Raw genomic sequence first — 12,896 nt, 5'->3', positions numbered from 1 at the left:
GCGACCATTGCCGCCTCACATGTGTACTGAAATTCTATTTGCCAGAAGAGTTAATTGGGTGGGCAAGAGATTCAAATCAACTAAAGGGGATTGCGTTGTTATTAATTTTAGAGACAGACGCTGTGTGGAATATATTTGCTCTTGGTCACAGAATGAATGTTCATCTTTAATAAGCACAATGCCACTGTCTCACTTTTACACTCCCCTGTCTCTGCCCCCTGGCGGGATTACACTTGGAGGTCATTTATCAAAGGGTAGCACTCTTGAGGATATTAGATCCATCAATAGATTTGAGGTACTATCTGGGTTAGCGGATTGTGACTGAATGTTTGTTGGTAGTGGACACTCCAACTGTGAAACGTCACATTCCGACCTATTGGCAGAGGATCAACAAGAAGAGCCTTATGTACTTCTAGAGATTGATGAGGGTCTAAGGAAACAAGAACAGCTCAAACCTGTGGGCAATGGTGTGATCTATGCGCCCTATGCACAAGCAATTGCTCCTGGGGTGAGGGTACAAGATCAGCAAGCTGTGCATCAAAAAGAAATTCCAAGTAATAGGGGTCTACCATGTCCTTTGCCGGTTATAGCTCTTTCCCCAGTAGCAAACCTTGGGAGCACCGAGGAGGGAACTAATTTAGCAGGGCATGTTATGTTCTTATCTTGGAATGTGGTGGGTGTGGGATCTAAGCTATTGTCTCCTGTCTGGGCGGATTTCATCTCTAAGCACGATATTTGCCTTTTCCAGGAGACATGGTCGTACGAGCCTGTCTATATGCTGGGCTATTTGAATTTTTTTGTCCCAGCGGGGAGAAGGCCAAAGGGCCGATCGGTGGGAGGTTTGGTCATCTGGATTAAACAAAGTTTGGAGTGCAAAATTCAACCTATTTCAACTCGGAACGAAGATATTTTGGGCATTAGGTTAACTTGGCAACCAAACTTTAAGATTGACCTATATAATGTATATGCTAGGGGCTTACCAGGTGGGAAAAACTCTGAGGTCGTGTCAGCATTGAGCACTCTCGTGGAATCTAGTTCCAATGACGCTCTCCCACTAATTGCCGGAGATTTTAATACGACCTTCGAGCCATTAGGCCCTCAGGAAATGCTTTTAACGGAGGAAGAGGACCTAAGATGGGGTGTCCCACAGCTTGAAACAAAGACAGCATGCAAATGGACTGAGGCTGCCCTGTATTTGAAAGGGTTCTGCCTGGGCAACCAACTGAGGGCGGCCAATGGAAGAACCGTTTCAGACAGGACATGCATCAAGACGTTCGATAATGGTATCAGGGGAGGCAATATAGACTATATCTTGGTCCATCTGAAGATGTGGCATACCCTTGTGGATATGGAAGTTAAAACAAGAATTGAAAGTGATCATAATCCACTAGTTGCCACTTTTAATTTTGGCCCAGGAGATAGGAGGGCCCGAGCTACTGAGCTGACATGTCCAGATGTCATTTTAACAAATGACGAACGTCATCTTAAATGGAATAATGTGGTAAAGCACCCTGATCTCCTAAATAGTATCGAGTCTTATGTTGAAGAGGCATTGACACTAATAGCGACAGCGGGTTCTAATAGCCAGCCTTTAGCTGAATTTGAGAATATTCACGATAGCCTATTTACTAAACTCAAATCCTGCTTTTGTAGGCCTTCCTTTGGTAAACAAGTTATGAAAAGCAAACAGGAAGACTGGTATAATGCCTCCTGTAAACAAGCCCGCAGAAATTTGGGACTTGCTTTAAAAACAAAAGAATCAAGTAAGATCAAAATAGCTCGTAGTAACTATAGAAAGGCCCAATGGAAGGCAAAAAAGGAATGGGAAGAGTCTGAATGGCAAGAATTAAAAGCTGCATGCACTGATAAAAACCAAAAAAAGTTCTGGAACATTTTTAAATGGAAGAAGGGCGAAGTAATTGACAGCCCTCATAACCATGTTCCTCAGGACTCCTGGGTCAAATACTTTAAGCCCCAATACTCTAAAGGTGTTGAGGGCGTTAGCATTTGTCCCAAGGTGAGGTTGTTTTACAATGGTCCCGTGTTCAGTACTAAGGAGGTTGACATTGCGCTCGATTTGGTTACACAGGGGCGTGCTCCGGGCATGGACTGTATTCCGGCTGATGTATTCCTGCACAACAGACAAAGATGGTGCTTATATATCACCCACTTAGCTAACGCCATAGCACAGGGAATGGTTATCCCATACTCCTGGAAAGGTGCAGAGATTGTCCCGATATATAAGAAAGGGGACAAATCATTGGCCTGCAATTACAGACCAATTAGTCTGATCGATGTCATGCAAAAAATCTTGGGACGTCTGGTTTTGGGCAGGATCCAGACCTGGATGGAGGCTAGTAATGTTTTAAGCCCATTACAGGCTGGGTTTCGCCCAAAAACCAGTACCATTGATCAGATTTTTAGGTTTATTGTACTCTACTGGAGGACGGTGGTCTTGGAAAGAGGGGTTCTGTATGCTGTGTTTGTAGATCTGCGTGCGGCCTTCGATCTGGTCCCGCGCAGCAAGCTATGGAGGGTACTGGAGGGGTTGGGGATGGCACCGGAGTTATTGGCATTGGTCGTTCGCTTGCATGAGGACAATTTTGCCCGGGTCCGATGGGGCAGGCAGGGGGAGGTAACGGAGTGCTTCCCCGTGGAGCGGGGAGTCAGACAGGGCTGTGTTTTGGCACCAACCCTATTCTCGCTCTTCGTGAACGGGGTGGCTGAGTTCCTCACCCGGGTCCCGTCGGATGCACCGGCTTTCACTGGCATCCGAATTCCAGTCCTCATGTTCGCGGACGACACTTTGCTGATTTCTAAAACCCCTAGAGGCCTGCAGCTTACCCTCCGGCGTTTCGAAGAGTTTTGCTTGTTGCGGGGTCTGGAAATAAATGTTTCCAAGACCAAGTTTATGGTTCTCAACGGCCCAAACCCGAGTAGATCTTACAAACCCTTCAATGGCACTATCTGCCTGAATGGCACGCCCTTGGAACAGGTCGACGCGTTCACTTATCTAGGAGTTACGCTGCAGAAGAATATGTATTGGAACAGCCACCTGGATTTATCTATCCTGAAGTTCCAGCAACAGGCAGGCGTTCTTCTAAAGAGATTTAAATCCTCGAAAACACAACCTATAGGCCCACTTCTGGAAATCTATTCGATGAAGATACGCAGCTCAACTCTCTATGGCTCAGAGCTATGGGGGTATGGTAACAATACAAAACGCTTGAACGCTATGGAGAGTGAGTTCATTCGAAAAGTGGTCAGTGTACCCCAAAGCACTCCTCTGTTACCTCTTTTTTGGGACTTAGGCTTGAAAACTCTAAAAGATACAGCCAACCTGCGGCCCTTGTTGTATTGGCGTAGGGTTTGGTCAACAGAGGAGCTCAAACACTATGCCTTGGGTCTAAAAGAAATAATGGAGAGAGACACTTCATGTAAAATTGATTGGTTGAGGTCTACTAAATCATTGCTCTATAGATTAGGATTGAGCAATTTATGGCATGATCCCCAAAAAGCGGTCTTTCCCTCAAAAGAAATTCTGAAGAAAATGTATTGGGAAATGATCAGTATGGAATCAGCTTCCAAGGGAAGCACATCGCAATTGACAGCTAGATTGCTAGAATTCAAGGCCTATCCTAGACAGGAACCATTTTGGGGTCTGATAGAAATACCAGTCGATCGCAAACTCTATTTTCAATTCAGGATTGGCACCCTTCCCATCTGTACATTCACTTCTAAATGGACTAAGGGAAATGTGGATAAATGCCCCAATTGTAGCGATCTGACTGAATCTTTGAGTCATTTTTTGTTCTTTTGCCCCCTTTACGTGCTCCCTCGCAAGAAATGGGTATTACCCGTTTGCCGGCTCTTAGGCACCAGAAAACACAAGGTGGCACTAAGAATCCTGTGTACAGACCCAAGCCCGATAATTGCAATTGCAATGGCTAAATTCATGAAGTGAGCATGGATCATACGGTCCAGGCAAATCTTCTTAGAAGCTTCCGATAGATAGATATCTAATTATAGTCATTCTCCTTTATATTCATTTGCTAACCCATTCATTTACCTTCGGGTAAATAGAATTTGTCTAATTAGGTTATCCTGCTGTCTTATGGGGCCTATATCGTTGAGTATTGAAAACTGTAATTTAAATATGAAATGTTCTTAACTGATTGTAGGTATAGGTTTTAATGTTTTTTTAATGTAAATGAATAAGTAGTGTAACTCATGACTTGCTATATGATAAGTATTGGCACAGTTTTTAATGTTGATGTAAATAGGTGATGTTTGCTACTTTTTATGACTTAATTGTCGAAATAAAGTTTTTGAATTGAATTGACTGGAAGTGCGAATGTACAACAGTCGGAGTGGGAAAGCACAACAGTTGGAGAGGGAAAGCATAACAGTCATCCGGCGTCAATGGTGTTGGCTTTGATGCACCAGGGTTCGACATGGGTCATGACTCCAGGACTGAAGTCAGTAGTGTAGCCAATGTGTGGAAAGTAACAGTCCGGAGGGTACAGTTAGCGCTGAGGGTGGACCTGCCGGCGGAGTCCCAAGTGAGTCCTTGCAGTTGACTGGGGCCCAGGGGCAAGCCAGAGGGAATGTGGCAATAAGTTGCAGCATTGCTTCATTGAAGATTCTGATTTGCTGCGGTGTCGCCGATGGGCCGTTAATTCTTTTTGCATCAAGATGATCAGCTCAAAAGGAGAATGGCTACGTGAGCAAGACCGGGAGGCATAATGAAGCTCTTGCAACTTCTCTGGAGTTTGAGAGTGGTGGGAATGTGTAGAGTCTTGCCTGGACTTTTTATGCTTTTTCTTCAACTTACCTGAAGACTTTGACCTAAATGATGATCCGCCAAAGGAATGGCTTCAAGTGTGAAATTCAAACCTTCCCTTTGACTGGTCACGGTGTGGAGTCCTCCAGTGCTTGCTATCGTAGAGCTTTGCCTCATAGTCCTGGATGGTCTTGGGATTCTTCTAGGTGTACTGACTTCCGATCTTGGAGTTTAGTCTCTACCCCAGGAACCACAGCCAACTCAGATGGGGTCTATGACAGACATTTGATTGTGATTGTCCCTGTAAGATTTAAACCTGATAGTGTTGAAAGTTCACGTTTTCCCTTTCAGAATAGATTTTTAACACTATTTTGAGATAAAGGTCTCGTGAAAAGACATGGGATATTTCGGAAACTGCACCTGGTGTCCCTGAAAGAAAGGAACAGATGTCAGTGTACATGAGTGGAACCCATAGGCAATTCCACACATCACTTCCCAGAGTGAAACAATGTCAGTGTGGAGTCGCACGACAGCACCTACTGGCATGCATAGGCACTGGTAAAAAAAGGTTTCCGGATCAAGTATGATGTCTGCTGACAATTCGAACCATGAAGAATCTGTGATTAGAAGTATCTATCAGAACTGTGTAACAGTGACAAAGCTGTTTGAGTATTGCAAGTAGGTATTTCTAGTAACTGCTGCTCTTGATCAGCCAGATATGGAAAGACATGAATAGCATGGCAAGAAAGGTGATCCGCAACCACAGCTAGACACTTGGTGAAAAAAAACTTTGGAGCAGTTGTAACCTCAAAGAATAGAACTTTGAACTGATTAGCATTGCCTGCTTACCAAAAATCTGAGGCACCGCTGTGTGCTGGATGAATGGGCATGTGAAAGTAGGCGTCTTTCAGAATGTGGGTTAATATATGATCTCCTATGCATCGCAGCAGAATGAAGTCCTGAACAGTGGTCATCTTGAAGGGCTCAGAAAGTATGTAATGGTTTAGTGGCTTGAGGTCTGTGATGGGCCTTGGGGTGCAGTCCTTATTTAGGATAAAGAATTATAAGGCGTTTACCTCTTGACTGCTTTGATGTGGAGTAACGGGTACATGGTGCCTTTTCTAAGAAGCATTAGCACCTCTCTCTTGCAACAATCGATTTTCCCGACTACAGTCATGACGATAAGAAAGGATGTTTGGTAGCGTGGTGTGAAATTTCAAGCAGTATTCTTCCTGACAGATGGACAGGACTCACTTGTCCGAGGTACTTCCTACAGTTATGGAAGGAATACACTGATTCAGGAGGATCGTGGGCAAGTCACTGCTTAAAAGTGGAGACATGCTTCCTTTGGGCACCTGTACCTTTCCCGCTGTTATTCTCCTGCAAACGTCCTCTCATGAAGGTCCTCTGGCCTGAAATGTCTGCTGTTGATAGAAGCTATATTGGAATCGGAAACCAGTCTTAACAGTTTTCCTCTGGTTTGTATCTATGGCTTTTTTCTGTGTTAGTGTTGTTTTTGATTTTTCCATCATGGTGCCCACCATCAAAAAGAACATTGATTGTGTGCTGTTGAACCTCCAGATGGAAACTGGACACTCACAACCAGGCATTCCTTTTCGGAATTACACTTGTGTTCATCTCCCTGGATGCTGTAACCACCACATCCAATGCAGCGCAAAAGGTAGCATTTGAGATACTTTTGCCCTTGTTAACTATCTGCTGCCTTTACTATAGGGCTCAGAGAAAAACTTCACTAATTGTTCCATCTCCTCCCAATACTACTGGTCATACCTTGAGAAGAGACCACGATGTTGCTGCACCCATTGCCGCACACTTTCCAGCTGCATCAATCTTATGGCTTTCATTACGCAGATGTGGGTTGCCTCCATGTTCCTTATGCACATGCCTTCTTTTGAGACCTATGTACTACCAATGAGCCTGGTGGTAAAATTGGTCATCAGGGGCAGGGCTTGTACTTATTTTTGATTATAGATGTAACCACCTTGGCTTTGATTGGCTCCTTAAAGTTTTCCGCTGTGCAGTTAGTCATGCTCTTCAGCATGGGTTCTAATTGTACAGAAGTTCGGATCTTAGAGAAGATCCCTACTAAGAAGTTGTTGTCCTCTATGACATGCACTTTAACCTTGTAACGGTCTGCTTTCTGTTGATTACAGTGTAATATGCATTTGTGCTGCCGATAGATGAAGCCTTCACAGGATAGAGTTTAAGGTTTGTGTAATCCTGGGGGTCCATATTATACTTCATAGCAGGGCTCCTGGGAGTCAAGCTGAAAATTCTGATTATCAGTCAACGTGTAGGGTTTGTGCCAGGGAACGTAAAAGTTGTGGTGATTATAGTGGTGGTGGTAGAGTGAGGCTGGATGGAGTCTGAGGAACAGAGCGAGTATCCTTTAGCGTATGCCTCTTAAATATGGGGGTACATGTGCAATTCCTCAGCGATTGCTTCTTAAAAAGTCAGTTTCCTCTTCTTCAGAGGTAGTGGGTCTGGGTCATGTGGTGGAGGGCAAGCTAAGATCTTGCAAGACTGAGGATGAATGTAAATGTTCCTCTGCCTCACATGAAGCTGTTCTGAGAGCTCGATGGTTAATGTAGTGTCACCATCCAATGAAGTATGGCACCAACTTTAGAATTGACTTTGGCACCAAAGGCTTCAGCTAATAGCCTCGGGCTAACGAGCAGTGGATCAATTTTGAGGCTTCTCCAGAGCTAAAGCAGGCTCCTGAAGAGAGTGGTCTCGGGGACAGTCAACTGAGTCAAATGTTGAAACATCTTGAGAATAGTCTCTGGGTTAAATACCCAATTGCTTTGACAGTGGCCATTGACCTAGACACAAGGCTTATCGTGGTCAAACCCCAGAGGGTTGATCCTCTGGTGGCACTTGACGTGTCAGTGTTTTCGTTGCAGCCTGTGTCCTAGGTGCATGCGTGAATTGGACCTCTGAGCACTGTTCTTCCTTGCAGTCAGAGGACTACAAATAGTGGATTTTGGAACTTTTTGTCCAGTTGATCCACTGGGATACCTGACTGGCCTTTTTCATCTGAGTAGGCTTCCTGTATGTCCCCAGACACACGATGGCCTGTCGCGGGCACACCAATACTCAAATTGTTACACAGTCTTTTTGCTTTTGAAGGTCTGGTAGGCTGAAGAGCTCAATTCTTCGTGGTTTCTGGACAAGCTAAAGTTGCAAACTTGGTGATAGTCTGAACACTGGTCTTGGTGTTACACTTGAACAAGAGCCTAAAGGGCGTGTTCTCCATAACCTTCTCAAGAGTCATTTCATACAACCCAGCACAGAGAGAAGCCCTTCAGCCCTGGTTGAATTCCAGTCATTATCAGAAGTGGTAGTTCCAAGGTGACTCTGGTGACTGAAGTTGAATGATTGTTGATTGCAGCTCGACAGTCCCAGAGCTCCATAAGCACGCCTGGAGCCAATGACTGTGGCGGAATCTTTGTCCTGGTGCATTGTGGGTTTTTGAGAGGTATCACTAGTTACCTCAAAACAAAAACGTGTATACTTCGAAGAAACACTACTTGTAATGTCCGCACCTAACACAACATGGCAGGAGTAGGCAAAACATGTGATCTACGGCTACCAACGTTACAGACATAATGCTATAGTCCCCAGAGATCACACTGTATAGTACCAAAGGTATATGTTTTATGATGGTAGCAAAAGAACTGTTATAATACTGATGCTCAGCTGTGAAGTGTTAAATACATTTATATATGTCAGGTGTTTGTGCTGTATTGGCTATTTATTTCTTTATTTCTTATCGTAAGGGAAACGTATTAGGCTACTTTGGAGGAAGTAAGTGTGGTAAATGTTTGTGTTTTGTTTTGACAATGCATTGTCCTAGTTCTGCATGTCTTCGAACCTTTATCAACTTTCTTCTGAACTGTATTTCTATTTTATTAACTAAACATTGCTAATAGGCCACATTTACAGAAATGAAATAGCCAATCCCTCCAACCTTGCTCACAAGAGTTTCAAGTCACCAATCACTTACTGTCAATGCTGTGGTATATTGACTGAAGATGTTCTGACGAAATTCTTTTAAAGCTTTCTTAAATACCACATCTACGAGGGTATCCTTCTTACTGTCTTCATTATCCAGATCATGCATCTAGAAGAATGGAAAAGATAAAAAGTATGTCACCCTTTGTGAAATAATCATCAGCTGCCACAAGCGTACTGGTATAGACTTTAATATTCATAATATTTTATTAATTGATTTAGACCTCTACGGAGGTCAACAATAAAAAATTTAAAACAGACTTTAGTAAATTTGCTTAGATACCATGATTTTATCTAATGCTATTACAATGAAAAAAAAAAAAAAAAAATAGGAAATGTATATACATTGTTAAACGCAAATTCATTTAGTGGAAAATTAATAAGAACCATAAACACCTTCATCGTAAATACATTATTTTTTTTTTTTTAGAACAAGCATTAATAGTTCTTCATTTCCATAAGTTCTTCAATCGCTATTAAAGTGATAAAAAGGATTAAAAAAATGTATATAAATTGTTACATACAAATTAGTTTGGCACGGAATTTATAAGAGCCATCATTTCCTTCCCCGTAAGGACATTATTCATTAAAGGTATAGGATTTAAAAAATGATGGCGAGCTTCTACTATCGCTCTGTTTCGACATACAAGTATCATGTGAGCTAGATTTTGTTCCCCAGCATTACAGAGATCACAAACTCCTGCTTTGCCAGTAGAGTTTTCCCAATGTTTAGTATAGGAATTCAAAAGCAGGATCACTAAACGTAGCAAAATATTGCTTTGTCGCACGCTATGCGCAAGAGTGGATTTCAAGTACTTCTGGGAAGCTGAATAAGACCTAAAATGGGATAACTGTGAACAGTGGGCTCGTCTAGATGAAAACTAAGATAGGGGGTCATATTTTTAAAAAGGTTTTCAAGTGAGCCCGCAACCAAGTCAATAAGAGTGAAATTGTACACTTAAATTGTGATAGAGCTACTACAAGATTTTTGTTAAATGTTTTTTTTTTACCCGAGCCACTCTAAAAAGTTTCAAGTTTTAATAAAGCTCTTAGTGTATCTCTAAGTAGTAGTATGGAGCGCCCTCACAGCAAGAATTCTTCAACATCCATGTATAAAACTTTTTTTTTTTTTTTTTAAGTTTCAACAAAACCTTTATTTAGCAGGATTAAACCATACACAGCCCCTTCGCCTACAACCATCCAGTGGCCGGCGGCAAAGTATACGAGATGAACAATGGTAATTTACACAGCTGTCCGCCTACAACCCGCGTGGGGCCGGCAGCGTCACACTAATCTGCAACATCTGTTAAGGCTGTAAGTGAAGCTGCACCATTCTGTGTGTCGTGTAACCTTTATGCCATCAGTGACCATGGGAACATTCATAAGTTGTGTCTTATACAGAGCATCCATGTATAAAACTTGAATGAAACTTCTTTATACTTGATCCACCTCCATAAAGCACTCCAAAAGGGGATTCAGTTTTATCCTTGGTGGGCGGACCTCTCTTGTCATTACTCTGGGGAGGGAGACGTATGTTGAGGATAACACAATACTGTACTGGAGTCCTCAAGTGTCTTTGGAATCTATTCATTTTTCAGGGTGCACTTGTTACTGGTAATGTGATAATTAATAAAAAATGCCTTGGAAATAAAAAACTTTCTAAAAGTCAGAATGTTACATAGCTACGTGGATCTTTTTCTTTATTATGCCCCTCTCAAGACTGCTCCCAAGGTTCCATTCCAATATCTATCAGAAAAGTAATCTTACCAGCCTGGCTCTCAAGAGAATGCCTCCCTCTCAATCATGCCACTCTTGTATGCATTTACCAGATTATCTCTATTTCTCCTACCCCAACTAAGAAGAATCTTAAGGGATCAAATGAAATCTGACTCTCCTAAGTCTGAGCTAAGGAGAGGTTCCAATGGTCAAGCTGCACCTTACGACCATGTTAACTTTCTTATCTCTTCACTAGCATGGCTTCCAAGCTTTTACTACTGCATGTCCTCCTTGGAAGGGTTTTACTGGGATCAACTAAAGCACTCGCACACATACATTTTTCTTATTTATTTCTTCCTTTATAGTTCTTACAATAGCAATGTTATTTTTTACTTGTCCCACAAGTCTGTGACCTAGATGCCTTTTTTGAGGATCAAATACTGCTAGTCACCCCACTTGTTTTCCCCTTGATTTGTGTTATTGGGTTTGTTGTTTTACTAGTAGTAGGTTTTTCTTTATCTACACTCCACAGCATCACAGTTTCAACAGAGGCAGGTGTCATTACGTAAAAAGCATCACTTGCGGTCTTTGGAAATGCTCCTTATAACACTCAATGATACAAAAATCTAGAATCTGGTACTGAAGAACAAGTTACTAACCTTCGGTAACGATGTATCTGTAAGAAACATTAGTTAGTTAGATTCCTCACCTTAGAATATCCCCAGGCGTCAGACTGGATCCGGAAGATTTTTCGTCAGCAATACCCCTTGCGCGTCGCTAGGCGTCGTCTGCGGCTCCGCGTCCGTCGTCGGCGTCGTGATGACGTCGTCGGAGTACTTAGACGCCGCCCTCGCGCGCTGACGTCAGTTCTTGTACATAGCCTTCCGCGCCAGGAACGCAGAGCCATGCAAAGACCGACACTGGTGCCAAAAATAAAATCTAGGGGCCTGAAAGGACAACCTTAACCCTAGATGTCAGTTCGCAGAACGGGGAGGATGGGAGGGGCGGTGAGGAATCTAACTAACTAATGTTTCTTACAGATACATCGTTACCGAAGGTTAGTAACTTGTTCATCTGAAAGAAACACGTTAGTTAGATTCCTCACCTTAGAATAGATACCCAAGCAATACCATCCCCGGTGGTGGGTCTGCGAACCAAGATCACACCAGAAAGTCCTGGAGGACAGAACGGCCAAAGAAGCCATCCCTCCGGACTTGGCTGTCAAGGCAATAATGCCTGGCAAACGTGTGTAGAGAAGCCCACGTCGCCGCCTGACAGATGTCCTGCAAAGGGACTCCCCGTCCCAAGGCAGTAGTAGCCGCCGTGGCCCGAGTAGAATGGGCGCGCAGCCCAACAGGAGGGTCCTTTTTAGCCAAGGAATAGCAGATTTTTATACACAAAACGACCCACCGAGAGTTGGTTCGTTTGTGCACAGCTTTCCCCTTCTTAGCGCCCACGTACCCAACAAAAAGCTGGTCGTCCACCCGGAACTGTTTTGTGCGGTCCAGATAGAAGGAGAGCGCACGTTTTGGGTCCAGACGGTGGAGCCTCTCTTCCTCTTTGGAAGGATGCGGAGGCGGAAAGAAGGTGGGCAAGGTGACAGACTGCCCAAGGTGAAATGGAGTCACCACTTTAGGAAGAAAAGAGGGACGAGGCCGAAGGACAACCTTGTCCGGATGAACAGAGAGAAAAGGAGGCTTTGAAGATAAAGCCTGGAGCTCACTCACCCGTCTAGCCGAGGTGATGGCTACCAGAAAAGCAGTCTTTAGAGTTAGAAGACGAAGAGGGCAATTGTGAAGAGGCTCGAAGGGAGCGCACATCAGGAATGTCAAAACCAGATTCAAGTCCCACTGAGGCATTACAAAAGGGACAGGAGGGAACGTGTGTGTAATGCCTTTGAGAAAGCGTGTAACCACAGGGGACTTGAAAAGAGAAGGCTGATCAGGAAGCCGCAAGAAGGCGGAGATGGCAGCAAGATAACCTTTCAGGGTGCCCAGGGCAGAGCCCTGCCGGGCCAGAGAAAGAAGGAAGAGGAGAACCTCAGAAAGAGGGGCGGAAAGGGGATCCACAGCCTTTGCTGTGCACCATGCCACAAATTTGTTCCACCGGCAGGCGTATACCGACTTTGTGGAGGGACGCCTGGCTGCCAGAATGATATCACAGACTTCAGGAGGCAAGTCAAATGGCATCAACTGCCGCCGCTCAATCTCCACGCATGGAGGTGGAGGCTGGACAGGTTCGGGTGGAGGACCGTCCCCTGCTGCTGCGACAGAAGATCCTCCCGAAGGGGCAGACGTATCGGGGGATCGGTCAACAGACTGAGTAGCTCGGGATACCAGTATCTTCGTGCCCAATCCGGAGC

General features: G+C 44.0%; 1 protein-coding gene across 6 annotated transcripts in view; it reads right to left on the bottom strand.

Moving 5' to 3' along the window:
• MYO9A (myosin IXA) overlaps positions 1–12,896 on the bottom strand; it is a 1,236,948-nt gene that overhangs the window by 181,685 nt on the left and 1,042,367 nt on the right. For all 6 annotated transcript variants that reach the window (XM_085643964.1, XM_085643968.1, XM_085643966.1 and 3 more), the window contains one exon: positions 8,811–8,927. In XM_085643964.1, the coding sequence (XP_085500090.1) occupies positions 8,811–8,927 (117 nt within the window). The remainder of the gene's footprint in view (positions 1–8,810; positions 8,928–12,896) is intronic.

Source organism: Triturus cristatus, chromosome 3_1, assembly GCF_964204655.1.
Source record: "Triturus cristatus chromosome 3_1, aTriCri1.1, whole genome shotgun sequence".
Classification (NCBI taxonomy): Eukaryota; Metazoa; Chordata; class Amphibia; order Caudata; family Salamandridae; genus Triturus; species Triturus cristatus.
Note: the sequence above shows the minus strand (reverse complement) of the source record. Positions and strands in the feature narration are given on the sequence as shown.